The 24,477-nt window shown below is 44.3% G+C and overlaps 1 protein-coding gene across 2 annotated transcripts in view; it reads left to right on the forward strand.

Moving 5' to 3' along the window:
• Positions 1 to 24,477, forward strand: part of tenm3 (teneurin transmembrane protein 3) — a 327,457-nt gene that overhangs the window by 287,974 nt on the left and 15,006 nt on the right. For both annotated transcript variants that reach the window (XM_070970867.1, XM_070970875.1), the window contains 2 exons: positions 23,614 to 23,811; positions 24,171 to 24,230. In XM_070970867.1, coding sequence (XP_070826968.1) covers positions 23,614 to 23,811; positions 24,171 to 24,230 — 258 coding nt within the window. The remainder of the gene's footprint in view (positions 1 to 23,613; positions 23,812 to 24,170; positions 24,231 to 24,477) is intronic.

The raw sequence follows: 24,477 nt of genomic DNA on the forward strand, positions 1-24,477 counted from the left end.
CCGAGTGGTCTTGGTTCTTAAACCTAAGTAAACTGTTACTGTTTCACAAGGTTAACCATGTGATGATGAAGGTTGTTAGCTGGATTAGCAAGTTATCACATTCTGTTTTTCATAACACCCCAACTTTTTTGGAAGTGGGCTTGTACATTTTCTCTCTCTCTCTCTCTCTCTCTCTCTCTCTCTCTCTATCTCTCTCTCTCTCTCTCTCTATATATATATATATATATATATATATATATATATATATATTTCTGTGTGTGTGTATATTATTGAATCCTATCATGCAGTCATGTATTCTCTCTGCTGATTGGCATTTGAACCTCACACTTATATAAATTTTCAATTGTTGCTGGTTTCATTACACTGATGATAGATTCTAGCTGAAAAGTGGTAGAAGACCATTTATCTTTGAGTGGCAATGTTTTGTTAGTTTTGATCCTGACTGATTTGTTAGATTTCGAGTTGTGCTCTGCTACTTTTCATATCAATGAAAATAAGGAAAAGCAAAGCAGCATCAGTTAACTTACACCTGGCAATTCTGTGAGTTAAACTTTTTCCCAGTTATCATAGGGCTCTCGGGGGTAGAAAGAGACATATTACACTGTTGATAGATTGCTCATAGTGGGTGAATGACTTTTGTTTCTGATGGAGAAGAGAGGAGACCAGGAGTGAACTAATGATGGACGGACTAAAAATTCTCCACAAATAGGTGTGTGAAAAAAAATGAATGCACTCAAAAAGACAGCAACCATTGCCTTTGAAGAAAAAGAGGTGACAGATGTGGAAAATGGAGGTCACTGAATGAAAAGAGTTGAAAGAGAGAAGTAGACTTTAAAAGGAGTGACTTTAAAAAACAACCCACATTGTGTCTCTAAAGGAGTCCAAGAAAGGTATTCCCTGTAGTACAAGAGCTGAGGCATTAAACAAAAAAAAAAAAAAGTACACAGACGATGAGGAGGAGGAGACAGGTGGAATAAATCAGACACTTTTTGTGTTTGTTAGCTCAGGAAGACAGAGGGGCAGATCAGCAGACCCTGACACTAAACAGCAATGGGCCTTGTTTGTGCATAGTGGGGAATAAGGAATCATAGAGAGAGATGGAGGAAGAGATACAGAGAGGGATGTTTAAGGGAGTCTGCAGAGACATAGGTACCACTGTAGAAACAAGCCCAGGGGATGGTAGGAGCTTAGTTAAGGTATGTTGGGCAGAGACAGGCAAAGAGTGAGACACAAAGAAACAACAGCAATTGAGGATGAAGAGAGGCAAGAATGATGGTTAGGAAGACATGATAAGTGAGTATTCAATTCAATTCGATTCAGTTTCATTTGTATAGCGCCAAATCACAACAGAAGTTGTCTCAGGACACTTTCCATACAGAGCTGGTATAGGCCGAGCTCTTTTATCTACAGAGACCCAACAATTCCCCCATAAGCAAGCACTTGGCAACAGTGGCGAGGAAAAACTTCCTTTTAACAGGCAGAAACCTCAGACAGAACCAGGCTCTGGGTGGGCGGCCATCTGCCTCGACCGGTTGAGTCAGAGAGGGAGAGCAAGAGAGGGAGAGTGAGACAGACAGAGAGAGACAGACAGAAACGCAGTCAGAGAGAGAGAGACAGAGAGAGAGAGACAGACAGACATGCAGTCACAGTAACAGTGACAGTGAATGTAATAACAGTAGTAGCAGTTGCAGTGGATGTCAGGCAGGGCCAAGGCAGGAGACGTAGCTGTAATCCACAATCCAGATTCAGCCACTGTCCATGGGAACCTGTAAGACGACAAAGCACAGAGACTCCGGGGAAGGAGCTAAGTTAGTAACACACATGGTAGGACATGAAAGCGTGCAGATGGAGAGGGAGAGAAAGACAGAGGAGCTCGGTGTATCTTTGGAGTTCCCCCGACAGTCTAATCCTATAGCAGCATAACTAGGGGCTGGTCCAGGACAAGCCTGAGCCAGCCCTAACTATAAGCTTAATCAAAAAGGAAAGTTTTAGGCCTACTCTTAAATGTAGAGACAGTGTCTGCCTCCCGGACAAAGACTGGAAGATGGTTCCAGAGGAGAGGAGCTTGATAGCTAAATGCTCTGGCTCCTGTTCTGCTTTTGGAGACTTTAGGAACCATAAGCAGACCTGCATTCTGGGAACGCAGTAATCGAGTGGGGTAATAAGGTACTATGAGCTCTTACTATGAGATAAGAAGGTGCCTGGCCATTTATGGCTTTGTAAGTAAGGAGCAGAATTTTAAATTCTATTCCTCAACTTTACAGGGAGCCAGTGCCGAGTGGCTAGTATTGGAGAAATATGATCTCTCTTCCTGGTTTTTGTCAGAACACGTGCTGCAGCGTTCTTGAGCAACTGGAGAATATTCACCAACGAATTTGGGTAGCCTGATAGTAAGGAATTGCAATAATCCAGCCTGGAAGTTACGAATGCATGGACTAGTTTTTCTGCATCATTTTGAGACAAAATATGCCTGATTTTTGCAATATTACGTAGGTGAAAAAAGGCAGTCCTTGAAATTTGTTTTACACGGGAGTGAAAGGACATGTCCCGGTCAAAGATAACTCCCAGATTCTTTACAGTGGTGCTGGAGGCCAGCGCAATGCCATCCATAACTGCTACGTCATCAGAAAGTGAGTTTCTAAGATGTTTAGGGCCTACTACTATCACTTCAGTTTTGTCCAAGTTTAGCATCAGAAAATTGCAGGTCATCCAGGTCTTTATGTCCCGAAGACATGCTTGTAGTCTAGTTAACTGACTGGTTTCTTCTGGCTTCATTGATAAATATAGCTGGGTATCATCTGCATAGCAATGAAAATTTATTGAGTGCTTCCTGATAATCTTACCTAAAGGAAGCATATATAAGTGAATAGAATTGGCCCAAGCACAGAACCCTGCGGAACTCCATAGATGACTTTAGCGAGCACAGGAGTCGTCATTAACGTGTACAAACTGAGAGCGATCTGACAAGTAGGATTTAAACCAGCTTAGTGCGGTTCCCTTAATGCCATTGAAGTGTTCCAGTCTCTGCAATAGGATACCATGGTCAATGGTGTCAAATGCAGCACTAGGATCCAATAAGACTAGTACAGAGACAAATCCTTTATCAGATGCAATTAGATGGTCATTTGTAACTTTAACCAGTGCTGTCTCTGTGTTATGATGCACTCTAAATCCTGACTGGAAATCCTCAAATAAACTATTATTGTTTAGAAAGTCGTACAGCTGATTAGCAACTGCTTTCTAAAGAGTTTTTGAGAGAAAGGGAAGGTTGGATATTGGTCTATAGTTGGCTAAAACCCCTGGATCAAGAGTAGGCTTTTTACAGATGCAGCAGCCTCGAAATTCCCCTCCAAGCCAGAGGCCATCCAGCTCCCAGCTGGCTCCCAGCCGGCTGCCAGCCAGCTACCAGTCCCCCCCCTCCTCTTGGGGGTGTGCCCAGAATCCACTATAAACACGCCTCTTCATTCAATTGCAGGGTGTCACCAGGAGATGGCGTGTCCCTCACAGGAACACATCTCAAGGGCAAAGATTTTTACTCCACTACATTCATCTGCTTTAGTAGGCTTATTTGTAGTTAGGCAGTCACAGTTACTCAACTATTTTACGTTGATTATTTAAATCAACTTAGAAAAATATTTCTCGCACAAAGTCTTAAAAAAGTCATAAATGTGTGTTTCCATCAGCCTGTTTTAATGCATATTTTCGATTTGCAAACAGGAAATTCCTTAGTTTTTCTCTTACAATATACTGTATGAATTTTTTTGTGATTGTTGCGATCAAAAAAAACAAACTCGTGTAAAAAAGTTGTATATAATCACTTCCTATATGATAATAAGCATACTTCACATTACAGAAACAGTCGAAAAGATTCAGTTCCCATCTTAAAAAAAAAAAAAAGTTTTGACTTGAGAATGAGAAGCATCTGCTCAAAGTTACGAAATCATTTGGTGCAGTTGGTAGAGCATCTGCCCCATGTATGAAGTTCTCTGCAGCAGCTACGGGTTCGATTCCCTCTTTCAGCCCTTTGCTGCATGTCATCTTCCCTCTCCTGAACCACTTTTATGGCTGCTCCTCAGCTGTCCTATACACTAAAGGCCAAAAAGCCCAAAACATAACTTCGAAAAAAAAAAAGTTACAAAATCATTCCTGAGTCATAAAAGTGATGTAGCTTTACAAAACAGCCTGTGACTCCAAGAATAAACAGGCTCCATCTGTTGCAAACTCTATGTATGTACATAGAGTTTGCTTTTGATAATTATCAACAAAAATGATGACCTAATTTTACTTTACATGCGCTGGAACAGAGACAGAGCTGCAGGAGCAGAGCGCGTCATCTGGAGATTCCAGGGCTCGCCTATGTTTTCCGCAACAGGCGCGCGGCTCTCGGCAAAAATAGACCAGGAAGCGGCCAGTAGACAGTCATATTAGTATTGGTTGAATATGCGCTAATTTTTGCAATTGCAAGATTTCCTGGTCGGACTGGTAATATACATTTTGATGCATGAGGGAGGTGGGAAAGTTGGCTTATCCATAAATGTAATTAAGTGTAATGGAAACATTTAGTGAAGTCTATAAAGTAGCCAGCGACACAATATTAATATCTGTGGCACAAATTGATTTTTAATTACTGGAGGTACGCGCTCCTCTCAGCCCTCCACCTATTTTACTGGCCATAGCTAGTCTGTGGGACAGTGGGGGCTGGGAGCCTGTTTGGCTGGCGACCATCCATTGAGTTAGAACAAAGGATACACTGTAATGCAAATAATGACTTTTCAGCCAACAACGCGGATGGCTCGACACTACACATGCCTGACAGAGTGACAGACAGGAGAACATCATGACGCCCGTGGTGATGATGCGCAATGTGTCAGTGAAACTACAGGTTTACTCAGCTCTGAAATGTGCCGGGAGTTAATCGCTTCAAATGCACAAATGCAGTGAAGTTCACAAACCACCAACAGTTTATAGAATAGGATGGACTGTCTATCAGTGGCCATTAGAGCAGCTCTCTAATAATTAAAATAGATGTCACACTGTGCAGAAGAGCTTAATAAGGTAACAAGAGATTTGGCCACGACAGCTGAAATGTAAACTTCTGTGATGCAAAACTGTGTTTGCTTCTGATGTCTAAGTGTGAAGCATTTTAAATCATGTGCATCTTCTTTGTACTCAAAAGCACATCAAGAATGCATTTTTTACTCCGGAAATTATGAAGAATCAACAAAATATCACAGCCTAGAGAAGGATCACAAACTTTTCAATGTCTAATGTCAATTTAGTCGCCTTTATATTTATTTATTTATTTACATGCATAATGTGCTGTCTGCCACCAGCTTTGTGTGGAAATACTTCAAAATATGAAACAATGAAACAATTGGATTTATACTTTATCCAAAATTGGGGTGAAATATTGCATGCCACGGATTAGATAGATACAGAAATCATCATCTGAGAAATACTCATGATACTGATTTCACTGTTTATTGGCCGTTTTCATGTGTGTGTGTTAACTGATTGGGCCAATAAAAACAAGTAGATTGGCCCATCTACATCGGCCCATTGGCCCTTTATGCCCCACGACATTGTTTTTTTTCATTGGTCTGATTGGCCCATTAGGATTATTCATGATTGAATGTAGGTGTCGTGCGGGGGATGAGGCTCGCTGGCTGCTGAGGGAGAGTTGATGTTGTAGTAAGAACCTGTCTGCCTGGTCTAACATGATGAAGTCATGTTGAACATTTCCGTTTCCCAAAAAAACACTTATTTGAGGTGCAGCGGCACAATATTAATATCACACACGCGTGCACAACGCCTGGCGTAAAAAAATGAATTCTTGGTGTGCTTCTGAGTACTATGTTTTCCCGCGACTATAACTTTTTTTTTAATAGCTACTGTTTATATTCATTGCGTGAACAGTCTGAAAAAAGAAACAGAGACACAGAGAGGAGGACACAGACAGTCACACAGACAGAGCGATGAAAAAGATCAGTGATAATTAACTACAGTATATTAAGCCTATGATGTTGAACATCGCAGTGCGCAGTGCGAGCCGTCTGCGGCGCTCCGCAGCCGCCTGTGAAGGCGAACGAAATCTGGAACCTTTCAGCTCAATGACATGACTTGAAAGGTCCACCAAGTGACTTGTTTTAACGAATTTCGGTAGATTAAAATATGTAGAACTGTAAAATATCACTTCCATGAGGCTGTTCAGTCAGACATTAACAGATCACAGGCTGAAATTGGCATTTCATCCTCCCGTCCCTCCCTCTTCAGCACACTGTAAATGATTTCTGTCCAGTAATATACAGTACACACACATACAGGACTCTGCGTATTGCTGGTAACCGCATCAAATAGCGACCCGCAAATCTAAAATGCGCTACAAACAGGAAAGCCACCAACTGAAAAGCAGAGTGGCTCCGTGAATCAGGCAGAGTATTAAACATTTAACTGTTTAGCAGTTCAGAATGCTAGAAAAACGCGACGCACAACATCTGTTATTCATGATTAATTTTCTGGGCACAAATCACTCGGCACGCGGAGATGCGCTGGGGGCCTCTCCAAAGGTGGAGAGAGATGTGGAGGAAAAGGCAGGATTGGCAGAAGAGCAGATCCAAGTTTGTGAACGAGGACTACAATAATGTGGATGATTAAGCATAATTCTATTTAAAAAACTGCACAGGGTGCTCTACTAGACAAGCAGTTTTTCTTACAGCAGTGGAGGCTATGTGCAGATCTAATGAACGACTCAGCAAAGCTGACACGGTAACCAATTATAATGACTGCTCCTCCTGGTGGACTGATCGAGCGAGTGCAGGTAGTTTCCGCAAATGGAGCTTAGGGGCGTTACGAGTTGGCCCCGCGCCAATGACGTCATCGCGGGGGATCTCGAGATCGCTACATCTGTAAGTAGCGGTTTTATCACAGCTACTTTAAAGGACTGTGGTACGTAGTTAGAATTTTATCATTAAAGAAGCTCATGAAGTCATTACTGTTCAGAGCTAAAGGAATACATGGTTCAACAGAATTATGGCTCTCTGTCTGCAGAGTAATAGGTGTATGAGTGACATAAGGAGAGAAGAAGAGGAAATAACAAGATAAGCAGTAAGGAAGCAGGTTTCTATATAGTCAATCCTAATATTTAGCTAATTAATATTACATTCATCTAAAAATATGATCAACAATGAGACAATGATATACAAATACACATAACAAATATTGTGAATAAATGGGTTTTCAATGTGGATTTTTCTAATCAAGTGTGACAATAAGATCTCAAGAAAAATGTCTTCCAGACCCATTGGAAAGTAAAAGAGGGTGAGCTATAAGTAGCATGGAACTAACCCATGCAGTTCTTTTATTCATTAACAACTTGAAATCAGGTCCATCTGTGAAGGTGTAGATGTTGCAATGTCATTAAAGTTGCAGTGAGTTTTTGATCCTATAGCTTTAAACACTGACAAATGGTAACACTGTCGCCTCACAGCTAGAAGGTTCGAACCACCTGATCAATGGTGACAAAGGTAAACTGGTCCCCGGGCACCGGCGTCAGCTGGCAGCTGGCAGCCCACCACTCCTGGTCTGCCGCAGAGGATCGAAAGGATGGGATAAATGCGGAGAAAATAATTTCACGGGAAGCATGGTGTGTAGTGTGCAACTTACTGTCTGTGTGATGTGATAATAAAAAGTACGTTTCTTCTTCTTCTACTTCTCTTCTTCTTACAGTATTCTGATCTCCGGGAGACAAATTCCTGAATAAGGGTTGAGTCATTAAGATGTTTTTTTTGTTTTTTTTTCAAAATAGTAAGGGAATCATGGACAACAAGTAAATGTAATATTACAATCACCCATCTATGTAGCCAATCCTGACCGTCCTGCCAGAGATAAGAGAGACAGCTATGTAAATTTGGGTATCATCTGCAGAGAAAGGGAGGGGGTCAGAGCAATATTGTACATATATCCAGGGTCCCCACGGTCATTAAATTCCTGGAAAATTTATGAAATTTGAAAAAATGTTTTCAGACTTGGAAAAGAAGATTAAAAAAAAAAAAAAACTTTCCTTTCCGTTCTTTAACCCCTAAATTCCACCGGCTGCGGCTGCGGCTGCGGCTGCGCTGCGGCTGCGGCTGCGGCTGCGCTGCGGCTGCGGCTGCGCTGCGTTTTGGCTCCGTCACAGCTGTGGCACTCTGGAGCCAGCAATTCAGCACAAATCAGATCGTGCGGGAAAGGAAGTCGTGCCCAGAAACAAAACAAAACATCTGGTTAATTTTCAAAGTAAAATACACCGTGTTCACGGCAGATCATATTTGGCTGCACTACACCTTGAAAACGTTATAATGGGCGGAGGCAGGCCTGAATTCAACAGGCCAGAGGTTTTTCTGGTTCTCCGTATAGAAACTACATCCTGCTATATCGATCTCGTGGGTCCTTGTGATTCCCGCTGTCTGGCGGAGCTGCACCGGCTGCACACCACAAACGCAGCCAGTGGGTGTTGACAGACGGCAAAGCACGTAGCGGATACTCAGTGCAGCAATTCCGCAACGGACACGCCTCCAGTGGAATTCTATGACAAGCCAACCTTGTCAGAAATACCCCACAGTCACGTTTCAACTTCATTACACTATAAAAAACGCTGTTTTTTTCAGATTCGCAGCATTTTTTTGCCGCAATGCACAAAGAAAAGACCACTTTTTACGCCATAATGAAGTCCTCCAAGAACATGCGTAAAATATACCGTTTTGTGCATCACCTGGCTAGAACACATGTTAAGGGGTTAAATATCAATACTGGTTAGGTTTTATGCTTGTAACAAAGTGTCTGACAAAGTTTTAATATCAGTTTTGGCCCACTGACTAGAAGCAACTGGTTAAAATAGCATTTCAGTTAGCTAGGATATTTAAAAAAAACTACAATGGAATTTAATTTAAAAAGTGTCGTTTTTTATCTTTTCAACAAAGCTCTCCATCTGAAACAGATGAACCTGCACTTCTGGATTTGGGATGGGGGGCAGGAAAAAACCTGGTATGTAGACTCAGAGTTCTTGGGGCATTCAACTGCCCTGGTCATAGTTGAGCAGATGCAGAATATACTCTCCAAAACCGGAATGTAGAACCTTGTGCAGCTGTCAATGGATGGACATGTGAATTGGAAAGTGTTTGATTTGCCTCAGTCTGAACTTGTCAAAGTCAACAAGTCCTTGGTAAACATTGGGTCATGCGGACTGCACACACTCCATAATACTTTTCGGGATGGATACAGGGCAACGGGATGGGATGTGGACCTTACCCATACAATGGAATTTAATTTAAAAAGTGTCGTTTTCTTCTGCATTGCGGTGAAAAAAACGCCGCGAAATCTGAGAAAACTGCATTTTTTACGGTGTAATGCAGTTGAAACATGACTGAATTTGGTGTATTTCTGACAGAGTTGGCTTGCCATAGGATTCCGGGGTAAGACGAGCTGCGTGAACGTCACTCACTTGTCACATTATACATGAGTACGCCACTAGTCGGCAACGAAAAAAAGAGTTGGCAGTGGGAAAGTGAGGGTTAAGTGTAGCATGACAGGCAAATATGTTTTTAATAATGTATGGCTTGCAAATGAAAAATGCATGATGTGGCTCAAGAGGGACGCAGACTCTAACCGTGTTGGATGTAAGCTCTACTACATTTGATGTAAGCAACATGGGGGAAGCAGCGTTGGTTAGCGACACTAAAGGAAAAAAACACCAGGACAACCTTAAGGTGGCTCAACAGACTGTCGGCATCAGTACATTTTTCACACCAGCTAGAACCAGGGCAGATGATGCTTACAAGCACAGCAACGAGCATCGGTGTAGCTGGGAGACAACTGCTGACGTTGGATCAATTCGTCGCCGCATCTTAAGATCTGTTCTCAGCTGAGGTGATGTGGGCAATGAAGACTGTGGACTCACACTTTTCACACAGCTCATGTGCTAACACAGCTGAGCTTTTCAGGACCATATTTCCTGACAGCGGAATAGCAGCCAAATTTAGCTGTGGTGAAACTAAGTGCACGTATATCTCCGCATTTGGAATCGTGCCATACTTCAAATCACTTATTGTAAGAGAGGTGACCAGGCTGGTTATGCTATGATGTTTGATGAAAGCCTCAACAAAGCTCTCCATCTGAAACAGATGGACCTGCACATCCGGATTTGGGATGGGGGGCAGGAAAAAACCTGGTATGTAGACTCGGAGTTCTTGGGGCATTCAACTGCCCTGGTCATAGTTGAGCAGATGCAGAATATACTCTCCAAAACCGGAATGAAGAACCTTGTGCAGCTGTCAATGGATGGACATGTGAATTGGAAAGTGTTTGATTTGCCTCAGTCTGAACTTGTCAAAGTCAACAAGTCCTTGGTAAACATTGGGTCATGCGGACTGCACACACTCCATAATACTTTTCGGGATGGATACAGGGCAACGGGATGGGATGTGGACCATACCCTTTCCATGTTGTACTGGCTGTTTAAAAACAGTCCGGCATGCAAAGAAGACTTCGTAAAAGTCACAGGTTGCGCTACACCCATGCTTAAATTCTGCCAGCACAGATGGGTTGAAAATGTGCAGGTTTGTGAGAGAGGACTGATGTTGTGGCCTTACATAATAAAATACGTGGATGCAGTCTCAAAAGGAGAATTACCAGAATCAAGAGATTCTGAGATCTGAGATCAAGAAAGCCTGTCAAGATCCCGTGTTTCCAGTGAAAACATTGATTTTCCAGAGCATAGCCAAACAAGTCACCCCCTTCCTTGTCCAGTACCAAACGGACAAGCCGATGCTACCATTCATGAGTGAGGACATGTACAAGCTCATCAAAGGTAATTTATGTACATATGTGTTTCTGGGTTCTGTATGTACATATACACATATTATACACATATATATATTCGTTCAGGGCTGCACGGTGGCGCAGCAGGTAGTGCGTGTGCCTCACAGCAAGAAGGTCGCAGGTTTGATTCCCGGGTCGGGCCTTTCTGTGTGAAGTTTGCATGTTCTTCCCGTGCATGCGTGGGTTCTCTCCGGGTACTCCAGCTTCCTCCCACAGACCAAAAACATGCTCATTAGGTTGATTGGTGACTCTAAATTGCCCCGAGGTGTGAGTGTGAATGGTGTGTGTATGTGCCCTGCGATCGGCTGGCGACCGGTCCAGGGTGTACCCTGCCTCTCGCCCGTTGACAGCCGAGATAGGCTCTGGCCCCCCTGCGACCCCGAAAGGGATAAGCGGCATAGAAAATGGATGGATGGATATATTCGTTCAAAGAACTGATTTGATGTTGCAACAGTAAAGATGATAGGATAATACATTATTTTATAGGACACTATCAATCTGATGGATTTTGTGGTAACACAATCAGATTACACATCTTCATGCATGATTTTATTATTGATAATTCACTAAATAGAAATGGCTGTCAACAATTTAGTGCACCTGTAAAATTGCTTATGTGATACGATTTATGCTATCAGGAAAGGTCCAACCTTTAATCCAGAAATAATGCCATCTTTGAAATAAGTACAGTATTGTGTGTTTATATCCTTATTTGCAATAATAATAATCATAATACATTTTATTTGGAGGCGCCTTTCAAGTCACCCAATGTCACCTTACAGAAAATAAAAGCATAAAAGATTACAAACAACATTAAAACAAAACAGCAACATAAAAACGAGTGAAGTGTACAGTGTCCAGTTAGAGGGAATATGAACAGGTTTGAACAGGTGAGTTTTGAGTTGGGCTTTGAAAGATGTGATGGAGTCTGACTGTCTTATATGTGTGTTTGTGTGTGGGGGGGTTCCAGAATCTGGGTGCTGAGCAGCTGAAGGCTCGAGCACCCATGGCACTGAGGCGTGATGTGGAACCAGTGAAGTTGGATGAGAACAGGGGTGATGTGGTCAGATGATTTGGTGCGGGTGATGATCCAGGCGGTCGATTTCTGAATGATTTGCAGTCAGTTGAGTTTGATGAGTCCAGTGAGGAGGGCGTTGCAGTAGTCAATGCGGGATGTGACAAATGAGTGAACCAGGATTTCGGTGCTGGATTGGGACAGTGATTGGCGGTGTCTGGAGATGTTGTGGAGGTGGAAGAATGCAGTCCGGGTGATGTTCTGAATGTGGGGCGCAAATGAGAGTGTGCTGTCAAGAATGACTCTGAGCCTCTTGACTTGGGGGGAGAAGGGTACAAGGAATCCGTCAACAGTGATGGATGGAGCTGGGGTGTGTTGTGAGGGTGTATTTGGAGCTGATGAGCAGGGCCTCGGTTTTATTGCTGTTTAGCTTCAGGAAGTTCCTGCTCATCCAGCTCCGGATGTCTTCAAGACAGATGATGAGGGACATGGTTGGATGGCAGTGGTGGGTTTGGAAGAGATGGAGACCTGTGTGTCATCGGTCCATCCATCCATCCATTGTCTTCCGCTTATCCGGGGCCGGGTTGCGGGGGGAGCAGTCTGAGCAGGGACGCCCAGACTTCCCTCTCCCTGGACACTTCCTCCAGCTCCTCCGGGGGGATCCCGAGGCGTTCCCAGGCCAGCCGAGTGACATAGTCACCCCAGCGTGTCCGGGGTCTTCCCCGCGGTCTCCTCCCGGTGGGACATGCCTGGAACACCTCCCTAGGGAGGCGTCCAGGGGGCATCCGATAGAGATGCCCGAGCCACCTCAGCTGACTCCTCTCGATGCGGAGGAGCAGCGACTCTACTCTGAGCTCCTCCCGGGTGACAGAGCTCCTCACCCTATCTCTAAGGGAGTGCCCCGCCACCCTGCGAAGGAAACTCATTTCGGCCGCTTGTATCCGGGACCTCGTTCTTTCGGTCAAGACCCAAAGTTCATGACCATAGGTGAGGGTAGGAACGTAGATTGACCGGTAAATCGAGAGCTTCGCCTTTCGGCTCAGCTCCTTCTTTACCACGACAGACCGATACAGCGACCGCATTACTGCAGCCGCTGCACCGATCTACCTGTCAATCTCACGTTCCATCCCTCCCTCACTCGTGAACAGGATCCCAAGATACTTAAACTCCTCCACTTGAGGCCTGAAGGGAGCAAGCAACCTTTTTCCGGTCGAGAACCATGGCCTCAGACTTGGAGGTGCTGACTCATCCCAGCTGCTTTACACTCGGCTGCGAACCGCCCCAGCGCATGCTGAAGGTCCTGGCTCGAGGTAGCCAACAAGACAACATCATCCGCGAAAAGCAGAGACGAAATCTGCCGGCCCCCGAACCGAACCCCCTCCGGCCCCTGGCTGCGCCTAGAAATCCTGTCCATAAAAATGATGAACAGAACCGGTGACAAAGGGCAGCCCTGCCGGAGTCCAACATGTACCGGGAACAGGTCCGACTTACTGCCGGCAATGCGGACCAAGCTCCTGCTCCGGTTGTACAGGGACTGTACAGCCCTCAACAGAGGGCCTCCAACCCCATACTCCCAGAGCACCTCCCACAGAATGACGCGAGGGACACGGTCGAATGCCTTCTCCAAGTCCACGAAGCACATGTGGACTGGTTGGGCAAACTCCCATGAACCCTCAAGCACCCTGTGGAGGGTATAGAGCTGGTCTAGTGTTCCACGGCCAGGACGAAAACTGCATTGTTCCTCTTGAATCCGGGGTTCGACTATCGGCCGGATTCTCCTCTCCAGTACCCTGGAATAGACTTTCCCAGGGAGGCTGAGGAGTGTGATCCCCCGATAGTTGGAACACACCCTCTGGTCCCCCTTTTTAAAAAGAGGGACCACCACCCCAGTCTGCCAGTCCAGAGGCACTGTCCCCGTCTGCCACGCGATGCTGCAGAGGCGTGTCAACCAAGACAGTCCTACAACATCCAGAGACTTGAGGTACTCAGGGCGGATCTCATCCACCCCCGGCACTTTGCCACCGAGGAGCTTGCGAACTGCCTCAGTGACTTCAGCCCCGGTGATGAATGAATCGACCTCCAAGTCCCCAGTCTCTGCTTCCTCTACGGAAGACATGACAGAGGGATTGAGGAGATCCTCGAAGTATTCCTTCCGCCGCCCGACAATATCCCCAGTCGAGGTCAACAGCTCCCCACCTCCACTGTAAACAGTGTTGACAGAAAGCTGCTTCCCCCTCCTGAGGCGCCTAACGGTTTGCCAGAATTTCCTCGATCCCAACCGGTAGTCCTCCTCCATGGCCTCCTCGAACTCCTCCCAGACCCAAGTTTTTGCTTCTACAACCGCCCGAGCTGCCGCGCGCTTGGCCTGCCAGTACCCATCAGCTGCCTCAGAAGTCCTATGAGCCAACCAGGCCCGATAGGACTCCTTCTTCAGCTTGACGGCATCCCTTACTTCCGGTGTCCACCACCGGGTTCGGGGGTTGCCGCCACGACAGGCACCGCCGACTTTACGGCCACAGCTACGGACAGCTGCATCAACAATGGAAGCGGAGAACATGGTCCATTCGGACTCAATGTCTCCAACCTCCCTCGGGATCTGGTTGAAGCTCTCCCGGAGGTGGGAGTTGAAAACTCCCCTGACAGCGGGTTCCGCCAGACGTTCCCAACAGACCCTCACGGTACGTTTGGGTCAATGGAGAACAATGGAGTCCCCGGTTGGTGCACTTTCCAGTACCCCTCCCAGGGACTCCAAGAAGGCCGGGTACTCTACACTACTGTTCGGCCCATAGGCCGAAACAACAGTGAGAGACCTATCCCCAACCCGAAGGCGCAGGGAAGCGACCCTCTCGCTCAGCGGGGAGAACTCCAACACATGGCGGCTGAGCTGGGGGGCTATAAGCAAGCCCACACCAGCTCGCCGCCTCTCACCGCGGGCAACTCCAGAGTAGAAGAGAGTCCAGCCTCTCTCAAGGAGTTGGGTTCCAGAGCCCAGACTGTGCGTGGAGGTAAGCCCGACTATCTCTAGCCGGTACCGCTCAACCTCCCGCACTAGCTCAGGCTCTTTCCCCCACAGTGAGGTGACATTCCATGTCCCCATAGCCAGAGTCGCTGTCCAGGGTTTGGGTCGTCGGGGCCCCCACCCACGACTGCTACCCATATCACATAGCACCGGCCCCTTCTGATCCTTCCTGGGGGTGGTGGGCCTACGGGAAGGTGGGCCCACGTCGCTCCTTCGGGCTGTGCCTGGCTGGGTCCCGTGGGCAAAGACCTGGCCACCAGGCACTCGCCTGCGAGCCCCAAGCCCAGGCCTGGCTCCAGGGCGGGGCCCCGGTGACACCAATCCTGGCGACATACGCTTCCTTGATTTGATTTCTTTCATAGGGGCTTTTTGAACTGCTCTTAGTCTGACCCGTCACCTAGAACCTGTTTGCCTTGGGAGACCCTACCAGGGGCATTAAGCCCCGGACAACATAGCCTCTAGGATCATTCGGGTACTCAAACTCCTCCACCACGATAAGGTGGCAGTTCAAGGAGGAGCTGTGTCATCGGTGTAGCAGTGAAAACGGATCCCATGGTGACGGAGGAGTGTGCCCAGAGGTAAATGAAAAGATGTGGACCCAAGACTGACCCCTGGCGGACACCCAGTGAAACACCCAAACACCCAAACTTGTGATTCCTTAATTGCACAAATTGTTGGCGGTCAGTGAGGTATGATGTGAACCAGGAGAGTGCAGCACCAGTGATCCCAATGCCAGCCAGGCGGTCCAGGAGCAGTGGGTGGTAGATGGTGTCGAATGCTGCGCTGAGGTCGAGGAGGATGAGAATGGTAAGTAGTCTGGAGTCAACTGCACAGAGGAGGTCGTTGGTGATTTTGACCAGGGCTGTTTCAGTGTTGTGTTTTGGACGGAAACTGGATGGAAGGGTTCATGGAGGTTGTTCGTGTCAAGGTGGGACTGTAGTTGTGCGGCAACCACCCTTTCAGGAAAACAGTAGATGGTTTTGGTGGTCTGTAGATGGTAACAATGATAGTGGGTTTGGGTGAGTTTTACAGCTAAACATTCAAAAGAGGAGTGATGGGAGACAGTGACAGCGGTGACTTTGATGTTGTCACGGTGGAGTAGAGCGAGGGCGCCCCCCCTCCCAGCAGCATGGGGTTTACCAGCCTCATTAAGCTGGGAGAAGTCATTTGGTTGTTGCCAAGTGTCAGTGAGGCATAGACTGTCAAGGTTATGGTCAACAATAAAGTTGGCGATCAACAGAGCCTTATTACTGAGGGATCTGATATTCAACAGACAGAGTTTCAGACAGGTGAGTGGTGTGTATGTGGTTGCTTTGAGCAGAGGGGACAGTACACTGTGATTGACAGGACGGGCAGTGCGGAAGGGGGGCGGGGCTTAGTGGACCAGAAGGAGTGGATGTTTGTGTTACTGTTGTGTTAAGTGTACTGAAAGTTCCGTCCAGAGCCTCGGGGTGTGTATCTAGGTCATTTGAGAATGTAGTGGTGGGATGCAAGCTGAAGTGGATGGGTCCTTGAGAATGTCCGGAGATGTAACATCTCCGCTACCAAGTAACGGAGCGGCACAGTTGCGCTCATGAGAGTCAAACACAGCGCAATCCAAAGGAACAGATTAAAAATCCACATGATGATAGATGGGCAGCGACGTAGTCCAGCAAAAGATGATCCAGGTGATTATGATGAAGCCACAGAGCGCGGTGGAGGCAGAGAGTGGAGTGTGCTGGTTGTAGTTTCGCTGGAGAGACCAGTTGGACGGCCCTGGGGATTAGCAGCAGGCTGGCTGGCCGGCAGACGGACACTATTGAGGTATCGATGTGTCTGCGTCCTCCATCTTGACAGCAATCTGTGGGCGCAGGTGAGCATCCAGGAGAGCTGACAGGGTGGCATGAATGGGTGTGCTTCGTGAGGCACTCTCTTAATGACACTCTGAAGCCCTCTACCGACCTTAAGATGTAATTCCACAAGGACAGAAAGACAATGGTGTCCATTTTTGCTCCAGTGTTTATAAGTAATGCACATTCGAAAATCAGTTAAAGCTATCACATATTGTCAGTCATAGTATCAATATTTTATTTGATTCCATAAAGTTATCATAAAAACACTGAAATATGAGAAAAGATAAAATAACATGACTGGAATAATGGTAATCTTATAATGACATCATCAGCAGTTTTCTGTTCCACTTTTCTCTCCTATTTTGTCCTGGTTACTCCAAGGTTCAGAGAATTTGACCCCACCTCAGATAGACTGGATACACTGTTTCATGAGACCATGGGCTCTAGCACTGAATTCTGAAGACTCTGGGATGTGGTGAAAGTGCTCCTTGTAATAAGATAAGATAAGATAAGATAAGATAAGTTAAGATAAGATAAGATAAGATAAGATAAGATAAGATAAGATAAGATAAGATAAGATCTTTATTAATCACCACACAACTTGCACATGCTTTTTTTGGTGAACACAACAGCAACACACAACATGCACATGCCATGCTTTTTGGTGAAATTGTTCCTCCGCATTCGACCCATCCTGGTAAGTCCTTTCTCTGTGGCAGACCAGGAGGGGTGGGCTGCCAGCCGATGGCGGCGCCCGGGGACCCAGTTCCTCTTTGTCACCATTCAGTCAAGTGGTGATCTTCTTGCATGTTTTTAGTGGGGTTTTCTGTGGAGGATACCCCACGTGAACACAGGGGGCTCTATTTTCGACTCCGCCGCCGGAGCGCTGCAGGCGCAGTGCAAAGTCAGGTCCACTGCGCCAGTGGGGCGTGGCAGCGCAGACTGTGGAATTTTCGTGCACTGCACCGCTGGCGCATCTCCGCCCCATTCTCATCTCAGTCCCACCCAGCAGCGCAACTTGGAAAGAGGGAGGGGAGAAGGCGTGGAGTGGGTTTGACACAGCCGAGTCAAATTTTCACCAATCACAGCAGCTCCTCGCCTCACCTTCGAGGATGACTGAGATCGCACAGGAAAGTGTCCGACGTCCAAACTTCTCCCAGGAGGAGACTGACGTCACTCATGTCTCATGACATCCGTTTGTTTACTGTTTGTATACTGTTTATTTTTTCTCAGTATATTGTTTTATATTGTGTTATATATTTTGTGGTTTATTTTGTTTACACATATATTCTCAATATAAATATTTTGTTTTTATATTTGCTTTTTATATATAACGTTCTCTCTCTTTTCTAATTTTATTCTAATTCTATTCTTGAAAGGAGCACTGCAACAAAAAACAATTTCCCCTCAGGGATACATATGGGATTTCTGATTCTGATTCTGATTCTGATGTCTAAATATGAGGTCCTTAGATGGTAAATCCTCAGCCTCCTCCTCATCCTCCTCAAAGCAATGATGTACTCCATCTTTGTAGATAATGTTAAGCATTACAATGATAACTTTTGTATTTGGAATGAAATGATGTGGGTAATAGCGGACAACGATCATCACTTACGTTTTTTCATGTGTCTGTCTCTCTCTGTCTCTCGAGTGCTCTGAGATAGATGCAGTATATATGCTCTGTAGGATGTCATGGCTGTTTCTGGTTGGCACAGCGACATTAATTGATTAGTTCGCATCCCTGTTTCACCTGTGACATTTGGTCAGGGTGAGTGACCATTATGTGTGCCGAACGCGCTTGCAATGTGGTCAGATGAGATACTGATCAAAATATAGGTCTGACTGTATGTGCTGACTCAGACAGTTGCATTGAATCATGGCTGTTGCTAATTATTGAACGCAGTGTGCGTTTGATGACTGACCGAGCACTGCTGAAAACACTGTTAAAACCACGCTGCCGTCTTGTTGACGGTGTGATCAACCACGTTTTCAGTGGATAGCCGTTATTACCTAGCAGCCATCCATCCAGAGGGGTGTCCCCCCAAAAGACTGTAGGGATGCTAGAATTCGCCAGGATAAACGAGTCATGTGCCGACCCGGGGAAAGTGGCATACACATTTGTCACCAGGCAATTTGAGTCACAGATCACCAGACATCCCTGTTTCACCTATGTACATTCGGTCAGGTTGAGTGACCATTACGCGTGCCGAACGCGTTTGCGATGTGGTCAGATGAGATACGGATCAAAATATATAAATTTAGGTCTGATTGTATGTGCTGACTCAGATAGTTGCATTGAATTGCGGCTGTTGCTAATTATTGATCGCAGTGAAATGCCAGACAATGTGGAAACCTGACTGTGAGGTGGTGACGTGAGCGCACGACTACGCCGGTTTATGACAATCCACTTGCCTGGCGGGCGCACAGAGTTGACCAGGTCTGGGGTGGTGAGCTTTCAGCGCACTTTTACGCCGCCGGCGCAGACCAAAATGGTCGAAAATCCTAATGCCCCGGCTCATTATGCTGACACCTCCCCCCTACTGCGCCGCAACGCCCATCCTGGCGCACCTCTGTACGCCTCAGATTACCAAAATACTAAGTGCGCCGGTGGTGGAGTCGAAAATAGAGCCGAGGGAGAACATGCAAACGCCACACAGAATGTCCCACGGACAGGCAAGTGTGGAGAGGGGGTTTTCAGTGAACAAAGAAGTTGAGGTGGAGAATCTGAAGGAACAGTCTTTGGTGGCACAGAGACTCATTATTGACCACATCAGGAATGTGTAAGGTTCAGATCACAAAAGAACTGCTCATATCAGCTGCAGGTGCAAGGCAGAAGTATTTTGCTTTCCTTGATGAGCAAAAGAGAGAGAAAAGTAAAAAGACTCTTGCTGCGAAATCTCTCATGGATCAACTTCATGAATCGAAGAAGAAGAGAGCTAGAGTTGAGGCTGATGCCAAAGCCCTAGAGAAACCTGGAGTATGCAACGAGGCTGAGGCCACTAGCAAACTTGTCCTCATATCAAAGTCCAACAGCCTCCGCTGTTCAGCTAAAGAAAAGAAAGCAAGTCTACTGGACATTGAAAAGCAAATTGATGACAAGTTAAGAGACATGAAAGAATGAGAATGCCCACTATAACCGCTCCCAAAGTATTCTTCTGATGCAGATAAGCCACGCTCCAACTGATGTTTGACCAGCATTTATTGTTGTTTTTCACCAGCAAACACTGTGAAAAACTACGTAAAAATAAATGATACAAACACAAACATTTTGTCAGCATAAATAAAATCCACAAACTTAAACAAAACATCTGCTCAAAATAAATTACAGTTGTATACCGTGTGCGCCTTCTGACCAGAAATTTAGGAGTTGTTACAGTCCAGTTCAATGTCCATTTCTTGCTTCGCCGACAAGCCTCTGTCTCCTCACAGGACATGTTTTTTTTGTTGATCATGTGGACATCATATGCCGACCACCCGGCGCAACACATAACTTGACCAGTAAGCGTCAGTAACAGGTCACCAAACTTTTACACATTTTAAACCAGACAGCTACACCAACTTTTTAAGTACATAGTTTGGTACTTCTAAGTTGTGCTGCTCTTGTACTGCTCCTGTACCATCTAAATGGGGCAATTTCTACCATTTGGTATATTATTTTACATTATTATGTTTGATTGTGACTGTGCTTAACACACAAGTTTATTATTTTATTATTATTTGATTCATAATTTAAGCAGGGGAAGCCTACTTGTAATGTGAAGCACAGAACTTTTGAGTTATACAATTAATTTGAAGCACTTTAAATTACTGTAAAAGTTTACTCAAAAAGTTTGAGTAAAAGTATTAAATGTTATGTTACCCGGGGTTCAAGGGTCACCCAGGGTCAAATTACACAGTCTCTTTCAGCGGTCCCTATTTTCAGTTGCACATGTTCTTTGAAAAAATGTCACTTACCCGCTTGATCTTGATATGTTTTTCATTCATGTCCTTCCCACTATCCTCCTGTCAAAATTAACTTTTAGATAAACCAAAAAAAAAAACAAAAAAAACCTTGCAATTTAAAACTTCTATGCATTATTCCCTGTTAAATGGATAAATAATAAATAGCTGACATTCACTTAAGCCAAATCATGATTAGTGAAATTAAAGCATAGGGGTGGCTGCTAATAATGAGGCTCTTACTATAGTGCCCTATGCACTAGGATAGGTGGTATACCAAAAATGTGGCACAGAATTGGAATGTAATTCTGAGTTTACTTTGGGTGAAGACACTGATATTCCATTTCAAATATGCTATATTTTGCTACACAGCCTGTCATAGGGCTAGTGCATGAGAGCCTCAATATTGAGCCCTATAGTCACTATGTGGGCCGGCCTTTGTTAAACTGCTTAAATTAAGTCATGGAAATAGGGTAAAATATTATGGAAAAGTTTTGAAATTTAATTGGTAAAAATGTGGGAACTCTGTATATAGACAGTGTTGGCTATTATATCTGTAGAGAGACAGGCAGAAGGAGAAGCCCCAGTTACAACAAGTTAACATCTTTAAAAAAATGCCAGCCACTGTTACATTTACAGGTAGGTTAGGTTTATACAACTAAAATGACACACACTGTTTTTTTATTTGTCACATATAGGTGAAATTCAGTCTTGCCAGTTTCTTTAATTTGTGCACAAAAAGTAGTAGGAGAGGGCACAAAAGAAGAGACAAATAGATACAAGATAGATAATTCCCCCATAAATTAGTCATATTCATTTACTCCATGTGTCACTCCATGCACATTCTCACCTTCTCTTGTACTTGTTTTTCATTCACGTCGTTCCTCCATCTGTCATTTTCTCTCCTTTCGGAAAACAGTGTCAAAAAGCAGAATTCATCATGCACAGTGGTATACATACAACAACCTAACTGCATTTATATGAGTGCAACAAACTATAATTTATGATGAACACCATGAGCACAGTTGAGTGGGCGGTATGCTCATGTATTTCCTCAATATTACTGTAAGTAGTGTAATCAATTGCAATTTAATATTCTTTTGTCCCATAAAAGAAATACTCAACAGAAGAAAATATAAACCATTCAGACAAATGCAAATCTAGTTAAGTTCGCGTTGAAAGAATTAAACTTGGCCTCAAGCAACTTCCTGGCAAGACAAAATAAATGTAATTTTTTATGAAAGATATAAAAGCATTAATTCACAGTATATTGTAACGCCAGATCAGTTTAATTCACTCAGAGTTAAAAGCAAATATGCACTAGATCACTTCCTCTTGAGCTAGTTCAGCAGGCTACCAGGATAACATATGAAGCACTTCCCTGACTGGTTAAATCGAAGGTCAAGGTCATCTTTACCGCCTGTCTGAGGCAAGGAGCACACACCCAGGAGAGTGCTTGTGTTTTTCACATTAAAAGGATTATCCTCTAGACAAAGACAAAGTTCTCCTTACATTTCTGATTATTGTCCAGTCATGAAGCGTGTTGGAGGGTCCCACAGGAATTATGAAAGTGATGACTTTGTTTTTAGTTGTGGGCATCAGGAGGAAATTGGTGTCACATTATTCTACAAAGACATCCAGTTTTCCTCATTCTGTAGCTGACCTACAACACGTGTTCTAAGCACCAAGCCCTAGTGCTAGTGCTGTGTGCAAAACACCCATTGGACAAATGACGTAGCAAAGCATCCACATTGAGGAAAACAAGTTGTGTCATGTTTTAGTGTGAAAGCAATCTCCTTGACCTGTGCTTCCACATCTGCTTATGCTGGATTTTTTTCCTAAACGTTGGTTGAAAATGTACAGACCAGAGCCTATTCACTTGCTGCTTTGTTTTATTTTTAAATTATTTCGCAACTGTCCTTGCTTCTTTTATGCTTTTGTGCATGACTGTTCAATAACATCCCCACCTGTGGTCCAGTTCCACAAAAGCACAATCACCAGGACCAGACTCTAGCAGTAACAAATGAGTGCTATTCAATCAAATACAAATTGTTATTTTTAAATAACAGTCAAGCCTATGTAGAAACCTAAACTGCCAATCCAGACTTTTTTTCACATGTTGCTTGTATATATGAAGCACCTTTTAAAGAAGACATGTTGGACATTTTTCAAAAACAGTTAAGTGTTGACGACCTCAGGAACAGCCAGCTTCAGTTCATAGACACACTGGCTTCACAGAATTGACCATTTCTAGAAATTGCTTATCTGATGACAGCTGGTGGAAACCCAGCTGTTGTTTTTGGACTCTCGAAGAATCTGAGCAGCAGTTCCCCTTAATAAACTAGCTGTAGAATGTCAGTTGGACGATTTTTTAAACCGCAGGTTATGCACATCGACTGTATTTTTTGTTGTTGTTTGTTTTTATGCCCAATGCCAATGCTTTTCAAGTTATGGCCTTCTACAACATCTGCACATGGCATGTTATGGCTAAGGTTAGGGAAAGTTCATGGTTATGGCAGATAGATTATAATTAAGGTTAGACAACTAAAACATTGAGGGAAATTGTGGCTACAGTCGATAAAAGGTCTGAAACAGCACATAAACAGATTGAGGTAAAAGTCTGATGTGCTACATGCCCAAATGATGTAAAACGATAGATAGATAGATAGATAGATAGATAGATAGATAGATAGATAGATAGATAGATAGATAGATAGATAGATAGATAGATAGATATGCCTCTCACTCTGGTGCTTCCCTGATATGATAAAAGTTCTTCCCTGACCCAAATAATCAATACATATATTATTTAGTGTTGTATTTATTATTATTTATATGGTATCAAATAATGTTCTGCAACATTGTTTAAACATAAGTGTCTCATTGTGCCTCTACACTATGTCTTTTACTGCTTTGATGGCATATAACTTTTATTCTTTTTTTCCTTCCAACAGTCCATGGTCTTGCTACTGCACAGCCAGCACCAGTACATCTTTGACTATGGCTCAGGGGACCGTCTGTCAGCAGTCACCATGCCCAGCGTGGCTCGACACACCATGCAGACCATCAGATCCATTGGGTACTACAGGAACATCTACACCCCCCCAGAGAGCAATGCCTCTGTTAATGTGGACTACTCTGAAGATGGACAGGTGTGTGGGTGTGTCCGTGTGTGTAATAAGACTGCAATTCATATCACCTGACTTGGCTTTTTAGTCTTTTTTATTCTCCTTTTTTTCATGACTTTCACACCACTCAAGGAGAACTGGAAAACACAGTTTTTCTTGATAATAATAATAGAATGCAAGTGTTCAACTATTATATTTTAGCAGACATTGTCATTGTTGACAGTTCCACATTTTTTGTATTGCAAGACACACCATGGTCAGTTCTGACAAGTTTGCCTACACAGTTGACAGCCAGGATAGATCTTTTATGTTAATCTGATCTTCATTTTCAGGATATTTGAATTAAAACTGCTCATCTCAACTTCTTTTTTCCCCCCAACCAGCTCCTCAGAGTTGCCCATCTCGGCACTGGTCGCCGTATACTATACAAATATCGCAGACAGGTATACGATTTTATGTTTTACTCAGTTTATATTTTTTAATGTTTATTTTAAGTAAATATGTAGTTTATAAGTACCAAATGTTTTATATTGTGACAGCAGTGTTATCTTTTTCTATCTTTGCTAAAATAAATTCCAGTATTTATCGCAAATTTCTGACTATTCCATTAATTTATCATGTGTTCTTTTATTATTAATCATTATTTTCAGTCCAGTTAACCCAAATATGAATAGTGACATATTGCAAATA

Source organism: Chaetodon trifascialis, chromosome 2, assembly GCF_039877785.1.
Source record: "Chaetodon trifascialis isolate fChaTrf1 chromosome 2, fChaTrf1.hap1, whole genome shotgun sequence".
Taxonomy (NCBI): Eukaryota; Metazoa; Chordata; class Actinopteri; order Chaetodontiformes; family Chaetodontidae; genus Chaetodon; species Chaetodon trifascialis.